The 20790-nt window shown below is 46.1% G+C and overlaps 1 protein-coding gene across 2 annotated transcripts in view; it reads left to right on the top strand.

Annotated features, from left to right (window-relative positions):
• Positions 1 to 20685, top strand: part of LRP4 (LDL receptor related protein 4) — a 52793-nt gene extending 32108 nt beyond the window's left edge. Inside the window, exons 27-38 of one of the 2 annotated variants that reach the window (XM_081239137.1) lie at positions 29 to 254; positions 583 to 886; positions 2268 to 2486; positions 2648 to 2782; positions 3920 to 4028; positions 9049 to 9193; positions 9468 to 9581; positions 10419 to 10554; positions 13079 to 13146; positions 13717 to 13804; positions 15615 to 15756; positions 18214 to 20685. In XM_081239137.1, the coding sequence (XP_081095263.1) occupies positions 29 to 254; positions 583 to 886; positions 2268 to 2486; positions 2648 to 2782; positions 3920 to 4028; positions 9049 to 9193; positions 9468 to 9581; positions 10419 to 10554; positions 13079 to 13146; positions 13717 to 13804; positions 15615 to 15756; positions 18214 to 18546 (2019 nt within the window). In that variant the 3' untranslated portion in view covers positions 18547 to 20685. Of the gene's footprint in view, positions 1 to 28; positions 255 to 582; positions 887 to 2267; positions 2487 to 2647; positions 2820 to 3919; positions 4029 to 9048; positions 9194 to 9467; positions 9582 to 10418; positions 10555 to 13078; positions 13147 to 13716; positions 13805 to 15614; positions 15757 to 18213 lie in introns of those variants that run through there. The other variant, XR_014016270.1, reaches the window with a different exon arrangement.
• Positions 20686 to 20790: the final 105 nt, after the last annotated feature.

Raw genomic sequence — 20790 nt, 5'->3', positions numbered from 1 at the left:
CACCCCTCACCCTCTCCTTCCTCTACAGCGAATCGAGGCTGCTGATCTGAACGGTGCCAGTCGGCACACACTGGTGTCACCTGTGCAGCACCCATATGGCCTCACCCTGCTCGACTCCTATATCTACTGGACTGACTGGCAGACCCGTAGCATCCACCGTGCCGACAAGGGTACTGGCAGCAATGTCATCCTGGTGAGGTCCAACCTGCCAGGCCTCATGGACATCCAGGCTGTGGACAGGGCACAGCCACTGGGTGAGAAGACCCCTAGGGCTGTAAGCCAGAGCCTCTGACTTTCTGGGGGTATCGCAACATCAGAGATAGATCCAGAGCACAGAGATGCCTTTACAACCAGAGAGACAGGGACCTGCCTAAGCCCCCCTGCAGGATCAGGCTGTGTTCCCTCTGCTGTCACCTTCAAAGGACTCCTGGAGACACCCCTGCTCCTTCTGCCTCGTCCCTGCCAGGCACCGAATCCTGTTATGTAGAATAGCAGACAATCAGGCACAAAAAAACTGGGGCCCTTATAAGACTCAGACCATATTTCAGACTGGGTGTCAAAACTCGTGCTTCTCTTTCTCAGGTTTTAACAAGTGCAGCTCGAGAAACGGTGGCTGCTCTCACCTCTGCCTGCCTCGGCCCTCTGGCTTTTCCTGTGCCTGCCCCACTGGCATCCAGCTGAAGGGAGATGGGAAGACCTGTGACCCCTCTCCTGAGACCTACCTGCTCTTCTCCAGCCGCGGCTCCATCCGGCGTATCTCACTGGACACCAGTGACCACACGGATGTGCACGTGCCCGTTCCTGAGCTCAACAATGTCATCTCCCTGGATTATGACAGTGTGGATGGAAAGGTCTATTACACAGATGTGTTCCTGGATGTTATCAGGTATGAGTGTCCCCGAAACCTCTAGAGGACACAGACCTGCTTCTGACCTCTGATGGGTGAGGTTATGGTCTGTGTTGACCTCTAAATGGACTAAGTGATTCCACAACTTGGATAGTGAGTGCTGACCCTGAGCTGTATGCTTTATAGTGTTATCACTTACAGCAGTTTCAAACTTTTGTTTTCTTTTGTTTATTGAAAGATTATGAAGTGTTTCAAGATTTTTTTTTTTTCTGGTCACGCCACTCGGCTTGTGGGATTTCCTAACCAGGGATTGTGTCCCCTGTGGTGGAAGTGCGGAGTTCTACCCACTGGACCGCCAGGGAATTTATCTACTTAAAGATTAATAGAGACTTCCCCAGTGGTCCAGTGGCTAAGACTCCATACTCCCAGTGCAGGGGGCCTAGGTTCGATCTCTGGTCAGAGAACTAGATCCCACACACATGCCGCAACTAAGAGTTCGCATGTCGCAACTAAAAAAGATCCTGCATGCCACAACTAAGACCTGGCGCAGCCAAATAAATAAATAAATATTAAACAAAAAAAGATTAACAGAAGCCCAGTATGTAAAACAAACAGATAAAGTCAGGCTGGGGACCTGGAGCTTTCTACCTCTACCATTGGGCTCTGCAGGAGCTCCAGTGATCCTCTAAGACTCATTGATCAGTTGGCCATGTAGCCAAACCAAGTATCTGTATTATAATGCAGGAACGCTGGCCAAATGCCAAGGCTTATGGTTATTTACAAGGTGGTGTTGGGTTTTGTTTTTTAATATTTTTTGTTTTATTTGTTATTATTCCAATTTTTTACCCTGACATAGCTGAGGAATGTGGTACCCTGTCACCAGTTAGAGGGTTTTACCATGGCAGAGATTCTCACGTGGAAGAACAGGAGCATTCCCTTTTGTTCTCCTTGACGGGTGTATTAGAATCTGGGAGCTGGTGGGCATATGTAGTTAAGAAAAGTCCCCCGTGTGTTTGTGACATGCCCCCCATCCTGAGGTTGAATTCCCTGGTGTAGGACCGCTATAAAAATGCACGGTAGATGTTGGAAAAATCTGCCCTCTCTCATAATCACTATCTAGCAATCCTCGTCTCCTCCTTAAGGTGTATGGGGTTTATTAACCTGTCTTTTGGCAAGACATGGGCCCAAATGCCCCCTACTTACAGCAGGAAACACTCTGTCCTCCCAATAATTTATTCAATTTGGCAGATATTTTGAATACCTACTGTGCTAGACGCTGAGGAATGTACTTATAAATACTTGGTCCCTGCCCCTATGGATCTTACAGTGTAGTGGGAATCCAATTATGGGAACATGGATGAAAGGGCTATCAGCCTATTGCTGATCTGGTCAGTCATCCAACCCTGGGCTGTTTCCCAAGGCGAGCAGATCTGAATGGCAGCAACATGGAGACGGTGATCGGGCGTGGGCTGAAGACCACCGATGGGCTGGCAGTGGACTGGGTGGCCAGGAATCTGTACTGGACAGATACAGGCCGAAATACCATTGAAGCATCGAGGCTAGATGGTTCCTGCCGCAAAGTGCTGATTAACAACAGCCTGGATGAACCTCGGGCCATTGCCGTTTTCCCCAGGAAGGGGTAAGTTTTTGGCCAGCAGAAAAGAGACCCAGGGAAGAAGGGCCTGGCGAAGAGGCTCTTGAAAGATGCCTATATATTAATGCTATCTGGGTGTCCCTGTATTCTCTCGACCTCTGGGTGCCATCTTCCCATGCCTTGCTGATGGCACTGTTGTGTCCCAGGTACCTCTTCTGGACAGACTGGGGCCACATTGCCAAGATTGAACGGGCGAACCTGGATGGCTCTGAGCGGAAGGTCCTCATCAACACAGACCTGGGTTGGCCCAATGGCCTTACCCTGGACTATGATACCCGCAGGTGGGAATCCTGTCCCAGACAGCCTCCTGGAAAACAGGTGGGCAGAGGAGGGGATGGTTGAGATTGAAGTAGTGAAAACAAACAAGTAGAAAGCTCCTTGGTAGGTAGGGAAAAGCAAGCAGTGAGAAGTATGAGGGAACAAATTCTTGGAGCAGGTGTTGCTGAATCCAGCACTCGACCCTCAGGCGGGGATTATCTGGTTTACATGTTTTTCATTTGAATGCTTTAGCAGAGCATGTCCTCTGGCTGGACCACAGATCCCACTACCCCCCATCCAGTTAACGGCTGATTCTTTGCATTTGTTGCTCTCCTGATCCCATCAGATATTGGAATTTGCAATTCCTGATCTAGATTAAAAATACTGGAGGGGGACTTCTCTGGTGGCACAGTGGTTAGGAGTCCGCCTGCCAACGCAGGGGACACGGGTTCGAGCCCTGGTCCGGGAAGATCCCGCATGCCGCAGAGCAGCTGGGCCCGTGCGCCACAACTGCTGAGCCTGTGCTCTAGAGCCCGCGAGCCATACCTACTGAGGCTTGCGCGCCTAGAGCTCATGCACTGCAACGAAGAGTAGCTCCTGCTCGCCGCAACTGAGGAGAGTCCGTACACGGCAACGAAGAACCAACGCAGCCAAAAAAAAAAAAATACTGGAGGGCAGGAGAAGACGGAGGAAGGGGCTCCAAAGCAGTCAGTTCTCCTTTCTGCTCTCAGAAGAAGGGAGGGGAATCAGAGTCACCTGGAGAGTTGGACTGGAGGAGAGGAATGCCCTCTTCCATTAACTTCACTGAGCTCTTTGTAGACTGAGTCTCTTCTTGAAGGGTGTTCATAAGAATTTGGGCTTAGATTCTTGGGTAGGAGTCAAAGGGTGATCAAGTCGTTGAAGATGAGACTGGGGGCTGGCTCCTCCGAGGTCACTAGATTTCTACCCTCCCCAGAACAGCCCTGGCCTACCCACTTAAGAGTCACCAGCCAAGTTCTGCTCTTCAGCTTGGGGATTCCCAGTGACCTCGCATCAAGTCAACTTGACTGCTCACAGCACCTGCCAGTTCAGCTCAGGAGGGGACAGCTAGCTCCCTGAGGGCAGGGCTGGGCTCCCTGGCAAGTGTTTTCAGCAGCCGCCTTTTTTCCTTTCCTTTACAGGATCTACTGGGTGGATGCCCATCTGGACCGGATTGAGAGCGCTGACCTCAGTGGGAAGCTCCGGCAGGTCTTGGTCAGCCACGTGTCGCACCCCTTTGCTCTCACTCAGGTACTGGCTCAGGAGAGAGGTGACTAAACCTCCTTGACAGGGGTGTTTCCTCGGGGTTCTGCATCAGCAGCCTCAGCCCCAGGTGCTACTGAACAGGTTGGCTATGGAAGCTCATTTTAGGGGTGATTCTTGTACACTGAAGCCTTGCCACTGTGTGCCCTGCTGCTTCTGCTGTCCCATGTTCTAACATTCGAAGGAGTGGCTCTCAAACAGCCGTACAGAGTCAACTGTGGAACTTGTTAAAATGCATATTCCCGGGCACTGGATATAAAGAATCTGCCTCCTGAGGGTTGGGCAAGGAATATTCATCTTAACGAGTTCCCCAGTTGATCCCAGTGCTGTGGTCCCAGCATGCAAACTCAGGCAGCTTACTTTAGTGGGCAGAGGTGTGGAGTGGCTGAGAGCCAGAGTGTTGAGGCAGGTAGCTGGTTGGTAAGTGTTTGTTGAGTGAGTACCTCCCATGAGCCAGCTCTGGGGGTTCATGTTCTGCCTGGGTCATGAAGTAACTATGCAACTGTGACAAGATACTGAACTTCTCTAAGTTTCACTTACTTATAAAATAAATGAGTTTAATAATAGTATCCTCCTGAAAGATACAAAAAGCATTAGCAGAGTATCTGGCACTCAGTGTGTGTTATTTCTAATCATTTTATTTAGTATTAGCTGTCATTATTTTAGAGTTCTAACCCTGTATAATAATTCAAGAAAGGAAAAAAGGTATACCAAGCTTGGGGCCAAAACAGGGATTCTCAATCATTTAAAAATCTTTGTTCCTCCCTCGGGAGGAACACTCCCAAACTCATTCTACAAGGCCACCATCACCCTGATACCAAAACCAGACAAAGATGTCACAAAAAAAGAAAACTACAGGCCAGTATCTCTGATGAACATAGATGCAAAAATCCTCAACAAAATACTAGCAAACAGAATCCAACAGCACACGAAAAGGATCATACACCATGATCTAGTGGGGTTTATCCCAGGAATGCAAGGATTCTTCAATATACACAAATCAATCAATGTGATACAGCTATTAACAAACTGAAGGATAAAAAACATATGATAATCTCAATGGATGCAGAAAAAGCTTTTGACAAAATTCAACACCCATTTATGATAAAACTCTCCAGAAAGTAGGCATAGAGGGAACCTACCTCAACACAATAAAGGCCATATATGACAAACCCACAGCCAACATCATTCTCAATGGTGAAAAACTGAAACCATTTCCTCTAAGATCAGGAACAGGACAAGGTTACCCACTCTCACCACTATCATTCAACATAGTTTTGGAAGTTTTAGCCACAGCAGTCAGAGAAGAAAAAGAAATAAAAGGAATCCAAATTGGAAAAGAAGAAGTAAAACTGCCACTGTTTGCAGATGACATGATAATATACTTAGAGAATCCTAAAGATGCTACCAGAAAACTACTAGAGCTAATCAATGAACTTGGTAGAGTAGCAGGATACAAAATTAAGGCACAGAAATCTCTTGCATTCCTATACACTAATGATGAAAAATCTGAAAGAGAAATTAAGTAAACACTCCCCTTTACCACTGCAACAAAAAAAATAAAATACCAAGGAATAAACCTACCTAAGGAGACAAAAGACCTGTATGCAGAAAACTATAAGACACTGATGAAAGAACTTAAAGATGATACAAACAGATGTAGACATACCATGTTCTTGGATTGGAAGAATCAACATTGTGAAAATGACTCTACTACCCAAAGCAATCTACAGATTCAGTGCAATCCCTATCAAACCACCAATGGCATTTTTCACAGAACTAAAACAAAAAATGTCACAATTGGTATGGAAACACAAAAGACCCTGAATAGCCAAAACAATCTTGAGAAAGAAAAATGGAGCTGGAGGAATCAGGCTCCTGGACTTCAGACTATACTACAAAGCTACAGTAATCAAGACAGTATGGTACTGGCACAAAAGCAGAAATATAGATCAATGGAACAGGATAGAAAGCCCAGGGATAAACCCACGCACATATGGTCACCTTATGTTTGATAAAGGAGGTAAGAGTGTACAATGGAGAAAAGACAGCCTCTTCAATAAGTGGCGCTGGGAAAACTGGACAGCTACATGTAAAATAATGAAATTAGAACATTTCCTGGACTTCCCTGGTGGCGCAGTGGTTAAGAACCCACCTGCCAACGCAGGGGACACGGGTTCGATCCCTGGTCCGGGAAGATCCCACATGCCGCAGAGCAGCTAAGCCCGTGTGCCACAACTACTGAGCCTGTGCTCCACAGCCTGCGAGCCACAACTACTGAGCCCACGTGCCACAACTACTGAAGCCCGCACACCTAGAGCCTGTGCTCTGCAACAAGAGAAGCCACCGCAATGAGAAGCCCGTTCACCGCAACGAAGAGTAGCCCCCGCTCAGCACAACTAGAGAAAGCCCATGCACAGCAACAAAGACCCAGTGCAGCCAAAAATCAATCAATCAATCAATCAATTAATTAATTAATTAAAAAAGAACACTTCATAACACCATACACAAAAATAAATTCAAAATGGATTAAAGACCTAAATGTAAGGCCAGACACTATAAAACTCTTAGAGGAAAACATAGGCAGAACACTCTGACTTAAATCACAGCAAGATCCTTTTTGACCCACCTCCTAGAGTAAAAACAGAAATAAACAAATGGGACCTAATGTAACTTAAAAGCTTTTGCACAGCAAAGGAAACCATAAACAAGACGAAAAGACAACACTCAGAATGGGAGAAAATATTTGCAAACAAAACAACTTACAAAGGATTAATCTCCAAAATACACAAGCACCTCGTGTAGCTCAATATCAAAAAAACAAACAACCCAATCCAAAAATGGGCAGAAGACCTAAATAGACATTTCTCTAAAGAAGATATATAGATTGCCAACAAACACATGAAAAGATGCTCAACATCACTAATCATTAGAGAAATTCAATTCAAAACTACAGTGAGGTATCACCTCACGCCGGTCAGAATGGCCATCATCAAAAAATCCACAAACAATAAATGCTGGAGAGGGTGTGGAGAAAAGGGAACCCTCTTGCACTGTTGGTGGGAATGTAAATTGATACAGCAACCATGGAGAACAGTATGGAAGTTCCTTAAAAAACTAAAAATAGAACTACCATATGACCCAGCCATCCCACTACTGGGCATATACCCTGAGAAAACCATAATTCAAAAAGAGTCATGTATCACAATGTTCATTGCAGCACTATTTACAATAGCCAGGACATGGAAGCAACCTAAGTGTCCATCGACAGATGAATGGATAAAGAAGATGTGGTAAATACATATGATGGAATATTACTCAGCCATAACAAGAAACGAAATTGAGTTATTTGTAGTGAGGTGGATGGACCTAGAGTCTGTCATACAGAGTGAATTAAGTCAGAAAGAGAAAAACAAATACCGTATGCTAACACATATATATGGAATCTAAACAAAAAAATGGTTTTGATGAACCTAGGGGCAGGACAGGAATAAAGACGCATACATAGAGAATGGACTTGAGGACACAGGGAGGGGGAAGGGTAAGCTGGGAGGAAGTAAGAGAGTAGCACTGACATATATACACTACCAAATGTAAAATAGATAGCTAGTGGGAAGCAGCTGCATGGCACAGGGAGATCAGCTCAGTGCTTTGCAACCACCTAGAGGGGTGGGATAAGGAGGGTGGGAGGGAAATGCAAGAGGGAGGGGATATGTATGGGGATATACATATGCATATAGCTGATTCACTTTGTTATACAGCAGAAACTAACAACACTGTAAAGCAATTATACTCCAATAAAGATGTTAAAAAAAAAAAATCTTTGTCCCTCGGGCTTCCCTGGTGGCGCAGTGGTTAAGAATCTGCCTGCCAATGGAGGGGACACAGGTTCGAGCCCTGCTCCAGGAAGATCCCACATGCCACGGAGCACCTAAGCCGGTACACCACAACGACTGAGGCTGCGCTCTAGAGCCCACGAACCACAACAACTGAGCCCACGTGCCACAACTACTGAAGCCCACGTGCCTAGAGCCCATGCTCCACAAGAGAATCCACCGCAGTGAGAAGCCCACATACCGCAATGAAGAGTAGCCCCTGCTCACCTCAGCTTGAGAAAGCCCACACGCAGCAACGAAGACCCAATGCAGCCAAAAAAAAGAGGAATAAACAAAATAAATAAATTTTAAAAAAAAACAACAACTAAAAAAAAATCTTTGTCCCTTTTTGACAAACATCCACTCTATCTATATTCTACATTATATCCTACCGGCCAATAAGATTTTGTGTGGCTTTACTTAATGATAGGCTTTCCCCCCCCTGTACTCCAAATGTAAAACTACAGGATTATATTGAATTTAGTTTTTCAGTCTACAAGTTTCCCCTGAGGTTTCTGATGTATACTGCAGGGATGGGAGGGGAGCCACCTACATCGCCCTTCCCCACCCCTGGTAGAGAATCTCAGGATCACTACATTAGAGGGCAGCTGCCTGCAGAAGTAACCAGAGGACTTGGGCCAGGGCTCTGAGTGATGGGCCCAGAAGAACAGGGACCTAGAAGGACTGCCCCCTCACTGCCCCCCCACCCCCGCAACTTACCCGCAAACTCCTGTTTGCTAGGTACAGGAATTTATTTATTCACTGAGCCACTGGGTCATCTGACTGAGGACTAAGTATTAGTGCTGGAAATTGAGAGATGAATGAACTACATTCTTGTTCTTGAAGAACTTAATCTGGCAGGACAGATAGACATGTAAACAAATGACCATAGAGTGTCGAAACTCACCTGTGGAAGTGAGGACAAGCTCAGAGCAGCATGGAGAAAATGGTGAATTCTCTATGGATTGGGGGAGATTTCCTGGATAATGTCTATCTGGGGATGCACAGGAGTTGACATGGATAAGGGAAAAAGAGGGCATTTGGACAGAGGGAACACACGGGCTGAGGCACGGAAGCTGTACCAGGGTCTGCCTATTAATAGTTACTCTTTTTGGGGTTTCCCTATTGAGTAGCAGGACAGGTGGATCTACTGGACAGACTGGCAGACCAAGTCAATCCAGCGTGTTGACAAGTACTCAGGCCGGAACAAGGAGACGGTGTTGGCGAATGTGGAGGGACTCATGGATATCATCGTGGTCTCCCCTCAGCGGCAGACAGGTGGACTCCAGGGTCCTGAGCCTGCTTCCTTACCATTGGTGGGGTTGGTTGGTCACCCTGAGGACTGTTAATAACCAAGACAGTTAGAGCCACAGGAGAGCCTTTTGGTTCACATCTTAAGTTCTTAGACCTTTCAGCCCCCTGTTGTTATACCCCTCCTGCCCCACGGTCCCTGGGAGTAAGGTAGCCCCAAATCTCCTCCTTTTTGAGAAGTGCCAAATTAGGAGACTTGATTCTGCCCCAGGCCAGACGTTCACATCTGCTTTGCCCCCAGGGACCAATGCCTGTGGTGTGAACAACGGCGGCTGCACCCACCTCTGCTTTGCCAGAGCCTCAGACTTTGTATGTGCCTGTCCTGACGAGCCTGATGGCCGGCCCTGCTCCCTTGGTGAGTTGGACTAATTGGCCTCCTGGAACAGCAGAGCCCTTGGAAGGGCAGGGGATCAGCAGCCTCAGCTTTGTTCTTCTGGGTGAGATTTCCCCTCAGGGGTTCTTACAGCAGAGTGACTGGGAGCAATGAGTTTGAGCTTTGGAATGGTACAGACCCAGGTTTGTCTGGCTTCTGGCATTTACTAGGATGGAAATCAGGTCTCCTGATTCCCTGATCCCTACTGTGACCTGTGCATTATTCTCTCTTCCTGCCCTTTGTGGGCCAGCTAGCCCATCTGGAGCTATTAATATTGGAAACTGGGACTTCCCTGGTGGCGCAGTGGTTAAGAATACACCTGCCAACGCAGGGGACATGGGTTTGAGCCCTGGTCCGGGAAGATCCCACATGCCGTGGAGCACCTAAGCCCGTGCGCCACAACTACTGAGCCTGCGCTCTAGAGCCCGTGAGGCACAACTACTGAGCCCGTGTGCCACAACTACTGAAGCCTGCGTGCCTAGAGCCTGTGTTCTGCAACAAGAGAAGCCACTGCAATGAGAAGCTCGCGCACCGCAATGAAGAGTAGCCCCCGCTCGCCACAACTAGAGAAAGCCTGTGCGCAGCAACAAAGACTCAACGCAGCCAAATAAATAAATAAAATAAATAAATTTATTTTAAAAAATATATTGGAAACCAAATCCTTTTTTACGTACAGTATTAAGAAGGACATCTAATGGGGGTGCCTAGGATCAGGGCAGCTAAAAGATTGCTTTAACAAGTTCTCCACATGCTACTCTTGGACCATATGTAGATATTTGTGGCTCCAGTGATCCACTCCAGTCCTTGTTTTCTCTCCAGTACCTGGCCTGGTGCCCCCAGCTCCCAGGGCTACCAGCGTAAGTGAGAAGAGCCCCGTGCTACCTAACACGCTACCGACCACCTTGCGTTCTTCTACCAGCTGGACCCGCACATCTCTGGAGGAGGTGGAAGGGAGGTAAGTGGGTCAGTATGGAATTGAGGGCTCTTTGATTCAAATCGCCATCCCCTGCCAGCAGAAGACCATAGGCCCAGCTTGATGATTCTGGCAGATGGGAGCTAGATCACATCATTAGCCACCTGTCCCTGCTGCTTGGGACTGGAGATGATATTTAGACTTGCAGGTTGTTGCAAGCGATTCTTTTTTTTTTAGCTCTGAAGGCAAGAAGCTTTAGGAGGAGCTTTAGAGAGAAATCACTCAGGAGGAGTTTCTGCCTGGCATTCCTCCTCCTTCCTTTCTTTCAGTGTCGTTTGCTCTCACAGAACAAGTTTAGCACGTGGTCTTGTCCTACAGTTTACTTAGAAGCCACCTAGTCATAGTGGTCTCTGGGCTGTGGCTTTTTAACTTGGGACATCCCCAGGGATGTGATGGCCTTAGTTTATAATGACCTGTAACACTCAAACACACATGCATGTATGTGCATGTGTACACACACACACACACACACCGTTATTAAATAAGCAAGCATAACCACGAACAGCTCTCAAATTAAGTGTAAAACATTATATTTCATTAGACTGAAGGTGCTGTCAATTTAAAATGCATCCTGATTTGAGAGATTAAACAAAAAATGACCAACAGCAACTGTGAGATGCCATTAATTGTAAGACACAGTCCTATCTCAGAGATATTAGAATATAGAAAAAATGCACATCTTAAAATTGATGAAATATCATGTTATATTCAATTTAGAGAAAGTCTTATAAAATGTTTTTTATTTACACTTTGCAAAAAAAATCATCTGGAAATACAGATAGGAGTAAAAAATAAGTTCTCATATGTAATTACCTTTAGTGTTTTTTTCTGATTTGATATATGTGTATATTGTGAAATGATTACCACAGTAAGTGTAGTTAACATCCATCACCACACATATATACTTTTTTTTTCTTATAATGAAAACTTTTAAAATCTACTCTCTTAGCAACTTTCAGACATACAATATTGTTAACTATAGTCACTATGATGTACATTACATCCCCAGGACTTACTTATCTTATAACTGGAAGTTTGAGCCTTTTGACCATCTTCACTCATTTTGTCCACCCCCAACCTCTGGCAACTGCCAATCTGTATGGTATCAATTTATCTATGAGTTGGTTTTTTTTTTTTTTTTTTTAGATTCCACATATAAGTGATACCATATAGTATTTGTCTTTCTCTGTCTGACTTATTTTACTTAGCAGAATGTCCTTCTTTTTCATGGCTGAATAATGTTCCACTGTATACCTATACCACATTTTCTTTATCCATTTATCCATTGATGGTCACTTAGGTGGTTTCCATGTCTTGGCTCTTGTAAATAATTCTGCATTGAACATGGGGGTGCAGATATCTTTTTGAGACAGTGATTTCATTTCCTACTCTTACTATACTGATGTCTATCTTCCCAGGCCTTTTTCTATTAGAACATTTTTCATTGTAATATTATTTTTAATATCAACGGTAGCTTAAAAGATAATTAACACGTGATTTCAATTCTGAAGGCAGAAACATAGTAATAATTCCAAATAAGACCACTAGACTCACATCCCTAAAATTATAAGATTTGTACATGGTCAAACTTATTCTATATGCCCCATTTTCTCTTGTTAGAAGAGTTTATATAGAAAAGCAAACAGATATAAACATGTACCTTTGTCACTAAATTTTAAGCACTAACAATCATTATTAATCTGATTTTATTCAGGTTTATTTAGAAAACTTTTGAACCCTACTCAGGTATTTTCTTCCTATCAGAGTTGTATTTGAAGACTCAGTACATCTTGGTTTCAGATGCTCCTGCAGGTAGCTTTTCTCTAGCCTTTTAAGACATGTCTTTAATTGCCAGCTCATAACATGCCACAAAGGAGTTACCGTCTCAGCATTTCAAGTTAGTTATCCAAGCCCTCCCTCTGGATGTCTTGCATATTCCCTTGTGAAAGAATGAAGGAAAGAAAAACAATATATTTTTTTAAGTCTCTCTAGACGTTGTGATAATCTTGATCCAATCCAAGGTTTGCTTGGCTGGTAGCTTAATAACGTCTGCTATTGATGTCCTTAGTATTCTTTCAGCTCACTCCCAAACCTGCTTCTCCTTTTTAAAGAATCCTCTTTAAAGAGTACATATTTTAGGGAATTCCCTGGTGGTCCAGTGGTTGGGACTCCACACTTTCACTGCCGAGGGCCTGGGTTCAATCCCTGGTCAGGGAGCTGGGATCCCACAAGCTGCACGGCCAAAAACAACAACAAAAAAGAGTACACATTTTAAAACACTTAAATAGCATCTTGAAGACAGTGGCTCATGCTGATTTCTCTGTATTTCCTCATCCTGCCCTCTCCTTGCTTCCGCTATCTCCTGTCTGGTATAGTCTCATATCTGAAAGCCCCACTCCCAGGCCTTTAGCCCTGTCCTTCACAGGACTTTCCCCATTTCCTGGCGGAAGGCAAGATCTTTGTTGAAAACAAGTAGCCTTCACATTCAGTTTTCTCTGCCCCACAGATGCTCTGAAAAGGATGCCCGGCTGGGCCTCTGCACGCATTCCAATGAGGCCGTACCTGCTGCTTCAGGTAAGTCCTCAGTGCCCAACTGTTTTGAAAAACAAGATGTAAGGAATCTAAGTCTCCATTGATATCTTGCAGAACCTTCACGGGGACTCTTTGGGGTTGATGAACCCTTTTCTTAGACTGAATCCATAGAAAGAATAACCATAATAGCTGCCACTTATGGAGTGCTTTCTGTATGCTAGGCACTTGCTAAGCCATATTTATGTGCGCATGCGTGTGTGTATATGTATTTGTATATATACACTCACCTTCAGTCTCCACCAGCCCTATGAGCAATTTATTATTGACATTTAACTGATGAGAAAACACAGGCTTAGAAGTTAAGCATTTTGCTTTAAGTCCCACAGCTAGTAGGTAGTGGAATCGGGATTAGAGATGCTGACACAGTGATAGGTTTCTTCTCAGCCCCCTCCCCCCTCCCACTGTGGCCTCTTCTCTGAGAAGGAGGCCCCTAGCCATCCTCAGATGGTACGGGATGCAACAGCTACAAAAGGAGCCCTCCATCTTCCCACCCCTCACACCAGCTAGAAGATTGTCGGAGGTCCCCACCTAGCGTCCCTCTGCTCTCCCTAGGGGAAGGACTTCACGTCAGCTATGTCATCGGTGGACTCCTCAGTATTCTGCTTATTCTGGTGGTGATCGCGGCTTTGATGCTGTACAGGTAACCTCAGCCCCACTGCAGTGGCTGTATGTTTGCTGTATGTCCCATTAGCATGTTTGGGACCTCCTGAAGTTGACAGCTCACTGATTCCACCTATGACCAGCCTCATTTCAAAGTTGGGTCCCTGGTGAGAGCAGCAGAAGGGAAGGGCAGAAACCTGAACGTGTACCCTTCTTCCCCAGTCACAGCCCAAGTAGTTTCCTCATTTCGTGACCACAGCAACGCTTGGGATTTTCCTTATAGACTAGGATACTAAGGACACAGAGGGTGTTACCCAAGTTCACACAGTGAGAGGCAAAGCTGGTACTACTGACTCTAGCATCTTTGCTTTGTCCACCACTCTACACTACCTCAAGCCATTGAAGCTGGAAATGATTTTCTCTTCACACAAACACAGCCCTTTACTACAGTGTGGGGTGATATATCATTGCTCGGTAGGGATCATCCTGGGAAGGTGGAATGTGTAGTATTCGATTTAGAATCTTCCTTTTATGACCCTCTCTGTATATATTTCTCCTAAATGCTTTAAATGCAGCTTGCAGCAAAAATGTCAGGATTTTGCTGCTGCTGCAGCAGCTTCTACTTCCAACAAAAACAATAATAGTAACAGCTACCATTTAATGAATATGTATCAATGCTACAACAACCTTGTAATACAGGTATTATTATTCCTCACTTTACAGATGAGGATCTAAGGCTCAGAAAGTTTAGATTATGTCCACCAATACCCCAGCCAGTAAGTAACAGAAGTGGCATTGAAACGTAGGTCTGTTTTGACTCTAAAGCTCAGTATATTTGTTATCTATTGCTGTATAACAAATTACCCTGAAACTTAGCACCTTAAAATGACAACCACTGATTATCTCACAGTTTCTGTGGGTCAGAAATCTAGATGCAGGGACTTCCCTGGTGGCGCAGTGATTAAGAATCCGCCTGCCAATGCAGGGAACACAGGTTCAAGCCCTGGTCCGGGAAGATCCCACATGCCGCGGAGCAACTAAGCCCGTGTGCCACAACTACTGAGCCTGCACTCTAGAGCCTGTGAGCCACAACTACTGAAGCCCACGCGCCACAACTACTGAAGCCCACATGCCTAGAGCCTGTGCTCCACAACAAGAGAAGCCACCACAATGAGAAGCCCACGCACCGCAACGAAGAGTAGCCCCCGCTCACCGCAACTAGAGAAAGCCCACGTACAGCAACGAAGACCCAGTGCAGCCAAAAATAATAAACAAATAAAATTTAAGAAAAAAAAAAAAGAAATCTAGATGCAGATTAGCTGGGTGCCTCTGCCTCAAGGTGTCTTACAAGGCAGCAATCCAGGTATCAGCCAGAGTTGTGGTCTTATCTCGAGGCTTGACTGGGGAAGGATTCCCTTCCAAGCATAGGGTTCAGTTCCTCACAGGCTGTTGGCTAGAGGCCTCCCTCAGCAGTTTGTTGCCTTGTGGGCCTTTCCATAGGACAGCTTTCAGCATGGCAGCTTGCTTCCCTCAGAGCAAGAGTAAGAGAGAGGGGAGGGAGGGAGGGAGAGGGCAAACTAGGGCAAACTAAGATAGAAACCAGTTTCCTTGTTAGGAGTTTCCTTGTAACCTAATCTAGTATCCCTCACTTTTGCATGTTCTGTTCATTAGAAGCGAGTCACCAAATCCAGCCCACACTCACGGGTCAGGAATTCAGAAGGTGTGAGTACCAGGAGGCAGGGACCACTGGGCCCTCTTAGAAGCTGCCTGCCACAACTTGGGTTACAGCTTCCCCAGATACTATCCCCATACAGATCGGAACTAATTTCTCATCACTTTTCCTCCTAAAGACACAAAAAATCCAAGTTAACTGATCCTGCAATGGGGAACCTGACCTACAGCAACCCTTCCTACCGAACTTCCACTCAGGAAGTGAAAATTGAAGCAATCCCCAAACCAGCCATGTACAATCAACTGTGCTATAAGAAAGAGGTAAAAATTAAAATTTATATCCAAGAGTTTGTTTTTGGAGGGCGGGGGTAGATTATGCTCCAGTTGCCTGAGTAGGTCAGTAAGGGATGCTGGGTAGTCCATCTACCATTTTGGAAGTTATAGTGAACAGAAGAATGGGATGTGATTCAGGTTTCTGGAGAGGTCTATAACTTCTGAGGGACCAGCTTGAGGGGCCCTAGTGAGAGTGAGATTAGAAAGCAGATCCCAGAAGGTTTAGGTCTGAAAGCATGTGAGTGTGCACCTCCCTGCCAGGAGATATTTTCCCAGGCTCAGGGGTTCCTTCCCTCCTGGAGCTGTCATTCCCCAGCAGTGAGGCTGTGCGCCTCTAAAATAACCCCAAACTCCTAGGAAACACCAAAAAACCCAAGAGCTCCTGGACTCTCCCTTTCTAACCTCTGATCCAAGCTTTTGGCACCTGTGGTTGGGAATGGCTGGAGTTCTGCTATTCTTCCTCTTATCACATAATCTAGAGGGATTTCTCTAGAATTCTGAAAGTTTATATGCTTTTGTTCTTTTAACTCCTTTGTTGCTGCAGTGAAAATTTATTTGCTAAATGTTGAGGCATGAAAAATAGTCCCGTTTTGACTAGGGAATATAGCCTGGGACTTAGATTTTCCTAGTCTGATATGACCCTTGTTTTTTTCTAAAATCCTGTAACCCTTCATTAGAAATTATCCCTTAGGAGACCTAACCCGTCTACTCTCTTGGCCTGTCTAGCACAGTCAAAGCCAGCCCTCACACCTATAGGGCATAATGAATACACTTTATACAATAATCATGTGATTTCAGGATCCATGAATTTCCCTATTAAAACAAAGCATCCAGTACAAGCCAAAACAGAACCTGCAGGGATAGCTTGCAGATTTAGGGATGGTAGACCCCTTCTCTGTTAATATCTTCGAGAGAAAGACTCCTGAAGCTTCTTGGGTTCCTGGAGTGTCTGATGCCCCAGAAAAGAACCCCAATGAGGGCCCAAGGTTAGAAATTAAAATCATGTGACTCTTTCTCCTGTTGTATGCTTTTTCCTCAGCAGCTCTTTCACCCCTCTGATAGTCTTTCACCCTTTCTCTTCTGATTTCCTCTTGATTTCAGGTACCTGTTGCTGTGTGTTTGTAGAGGGCGTGGTATCACCCAAATTGCTAGTGCCACGTCACCCACATCTCCCTGACTTACCCCACGTTTTCTGTGATGAAGACACTGAGTGGTCTGCATCTTATCTGACACTAATTCAGCTTGGAGGGTGTGCTGGGTGACTGGGCATGTGTGTGCGTGCCTTGATCGAGGGAGCTGTCACTCCCAGAGGGCAGGGACCATATTTTATATTGTTTAATCATCAAACTATCCTGCTTATTGAAGGGAAGGGGCTCAATAAATACCTGTGGAACTGAACTGTTACTAAAGTAGAGCAGCAGTTGCAGGGCTCTTGGCAGGAACACTATCCCAGGGACAGAGCCCAAGCCATGGCCCATTTTCTCTTGGCAGTGGCGGCATGTTGGTTGGTATCCCCCAGAAACCAGGAGTACGGCTACCCCTTGAGGAATCCATAAAGGGAGAAGCCTGAGTGGAACTTAAGGCTGTCCTTGGAACAGTCGCAGGTTGCTTGGAAATGGCCACAAAAGCTTATAAGTTACAGTACCCCAGTGGACTGACAGAACTCAAGAGGGTTTTCTAGAGCCCTCCTGTCTTACCTTCTAAAACCTTTCTTCTTAAGAAAGTTAGAAAGAAGAGAATTAAGAATAAAATAGCACATGAAACTATATTCAGTATCTTATAATAAGCTATAATGGAAAAGCATCTGACCATATATGTATATATATAGATATATAACTGAATCACTTTGCTGTACACCAGAAACTAACATTGTAAATCAACTATACTTCAAAAGAAAAAAAAGGAATAGCACCAAAGTAGTTTAAAATCTTGAATAAATGCACATTTAATTGCTTTTGTCAATTGCTTCTGATCATGTATATTAGCATGCTGTCCTATTAATAAACCCCATTAGCAATGTAATAATAGCTAACATGATCTAGTGCATGGTATGCATCAGGCACCTACTAATTGCATTGCGTGGATTGCCTCATTTAACCCTCACAGCCATTGGTTATGAGGTACGGATACTGTTACTCTAAAGAGGTGAGCCTGAGTTTTGGAGATGTTCAGTAATTTGCCCGAGGTGACGTGGCCAGTGAGTGGCTCACGGAAGTCACGGTTCTCCCTCCTCCCTGTATGATAATGGTAATAATCATCACAGCTGCTCCTTTGCTTTTAGGCTCAGCCTCATACATTTGCTCTGACTAAATTTCCCCATTTGTTTGTGGGATTTTTGCGCTCTTCATGCCCACTCTTAGCCCATCCACTTCCTTTCTAAGTTCGTCATGAGATCCTTTATAGAGAGCCAACCAACTGACCGTGTCACTCCACTCTCCACCCTAGGGTGGACCTGACCATAACTACACCAAGGAGAAGGTCAAGATTGTAGAGGGGATCTGCCTCCTGTCTGGGGACGATGCTGAGTGGGACGACCTCAAGCAACTGCGCAGCTCCCGAGGGGGCCTCCTTCGGGATCATGTATGCATGAAGACAGACACCGTGTCCATCCAGGCCAGCTCTGGCTCCCTGGATGACATGGAGACGGAGCAGCTGTTGCAGGAAGAGCAGTCTGAGTGCAGCAGCGTCCACACCGCAGCCACTCCTGAAAGACGGGGCTCCCTGCCAGACACAGGCTGGAGACACGAACGCAAGCTCTCCTCAGAGAGCCAAGTCTAAACGCCCATGTTCCCCTCCCTTCCTGCCTGTTCCTTCTCCTTGGTGGGCTTCAGTCCCCGAGCTCGCTTATACAGCAGGGCCCCTTTCCTGTGTGCTCATCCTGCGCTGCCGCCTCCCGCCTCCTAACTGCTCCCAAGCCCTCCACCGGAGCTGTTTCCACCTGGGTTCGTAACTACCTGTGCACAAGAAATGATGGGGCATCCTGAGAATTTAGACCTGGATTTTACCACAAACCTCACCTCATGCACGCCATCCTGAGCCCCCTTGAAACCAGGCTCAGTAGTGATTCCTCGTCAGTACAGAGCTCCACCTCCCCTTCCCCTGGCACCCTCAGTGCCTGCCCCCCAAGAGCTGATGATCCAGGACTGCACTCGCTCCATCAGAGGTGGCCTGACCTCATCTCTGAGGGAACTTGCTGACCAGGGGCAGGGGCTGCGGTGGGGGGGAGTCATGGGTAAAGAGAGAGATGAAGGATAGAGGCTGAGAGAAGGAGGAGTCAGCCCAGCTGGCATGGGCATCTGGAAAACCTCCAGCCTCGAGTGCATTGGCAACATGAAAAAGCTTTTAAGGGTGATTGGGCCTGGGTGTCCTCTCCACTGCCGGCAATGGATATTATTCTTGCCCTGGCAGTTGTTGTTTCTTCAGCTGCAGATACTGATGAGGTCTGGGTATGGCTCAAGCTGTTCTTCCTCCTGCTAGAATGTCTGGAGCCTTTTCTACCTTCAGATGACTGGGGGTCTCTATCACATGGCAGCTGGCTAATATGAATTCCCTCCTGCTGCCTCCAGGTTGTCAGCCGGTGGCTTGAATGCGTGTGGGACCCTCAGTGCTGGGTCTCTGCAGTGTCTGAGAAGCACTGCTTAGACCAAACTTAGCACATCGCCTGAACTATAACGTTCTGCCACTTTCTCCTTCCTCATTCTCTGAGATTCTGAGCACAGAGATCCTGAAGCAACTCTCCAAAGAAGGGCCAGAAGTTTTCATAAATGGTCAGGAAGAGCGATTGGGTTAGAGACTTGAGGCACCCAGGGCCTAAAGGGAAGTATCCATGAAGCTGAGCCTCCTGTGTTCTCTCTCAGGTGCTCAGGGATCTAAGTGAGTAGACAGAGAGCCTGTGGCTGTGGGTGGTGAAGTTCCCATTCCGACTCTTCCCAGCTAAGTGACTCCCTTTCCTGCTGAGGTGCCATCATTTGGTTCATGCTTATTCACACAGAAGGCATGTGTGTCACACTAGTGTCAGGGGAGTTGAGGTTTTTTACTGTCCTAAAACTTCTACCTAGCTCTTCTTTTTTGGCGGGGAGGGAGGGTGCCTAATTTGCTTTTTCTGACCTAGCCTTGTAGGCACGTATGGCGAAGAGGCCTAAATAAAGACACACAGTTGGGGGCAAGGAGTAGGAAGGTAGAGAGAACCACTGAGGAAGCCCTTTCAGCCCAGGGCAGATCCAGACCTCTTTCACCCAGGGATCAAAAGCAATAACAGGAACTGAGAATGGAGGGGGGTGCTTCAAGGGGAAGTTTCTGGATTTGAAACACATCCTGGGGTTCTTGGTATTGAGAAATCAGCTGCCAAACGTGAGTGGAAAGGGAAGATCAGAGCAAACCTTTTCTGGTCAGTTCTAAGACCACTAGAGACAGGTGCCAGGCTCTTAGCCCTGCTCGCAGTAGCCAGCCCCAGGTCTAGACCCTCATAGGACAGCCAGGCCAGGCCAAGCAGGCTCTTCCAGTACACAGAGTGGGAAAGGAAAGGTCCTCCTCCTGGGAGGAAAGGGGGACATTTCACACTTGATGGGGCAGTAAAAGAAGGAGCCCTTTGGGTCCTCAGACTCACGGTTGGGCATGGGGAGAAAGTAGCAAAGTGGCATTTTCTTGAACGGAAAGGGGGAAGGATCTTATTGCACTTGGGCTGTTCAGAATGTAGAAAGGACATATTTGAAGAAATATCTATTTGAGCACTGATTTACTATGTAAAAAGCAAAATCTCTCTGTCCTAAACTAATGGAAGTGACTCTCCCACGCTCCTGTGTAATGGTTTTAACGTTACTCACTGGAGAGATTGGACTTTCTGGAGTTATTTAACCACTATGTTCAGTATTTTAGGACTTTATGATAATTTAATATAAATTTAGCTTTTCTTAATCACCTTGCCTGGCTTGGAGTCATGACTAATAACTGTACCTGCTCTGTCTGGCAGAAACATGCTGTGGAAGACCTGCTTGCAAACATCACCTCTGAGTCCCTTGGGGA

Source organism: Mesoplodon bidens (genome assembly GCF_964165515.1).
Source record: "Mesoplodon bidens genome assembly, chromosome: 7".
Taxonomy (NCBI): domain Eukaryota; kingdom Metazoa; phylum Chordata; class Mammalia; order Artiodactyla; family Ziphiidae; genus Mesoplodon; species Mesoplodon bidens.
Note: the sequence above shows the minus strand (reverse complement) of the source record. Positions and strands in the feature narration are given on the sequence as shown.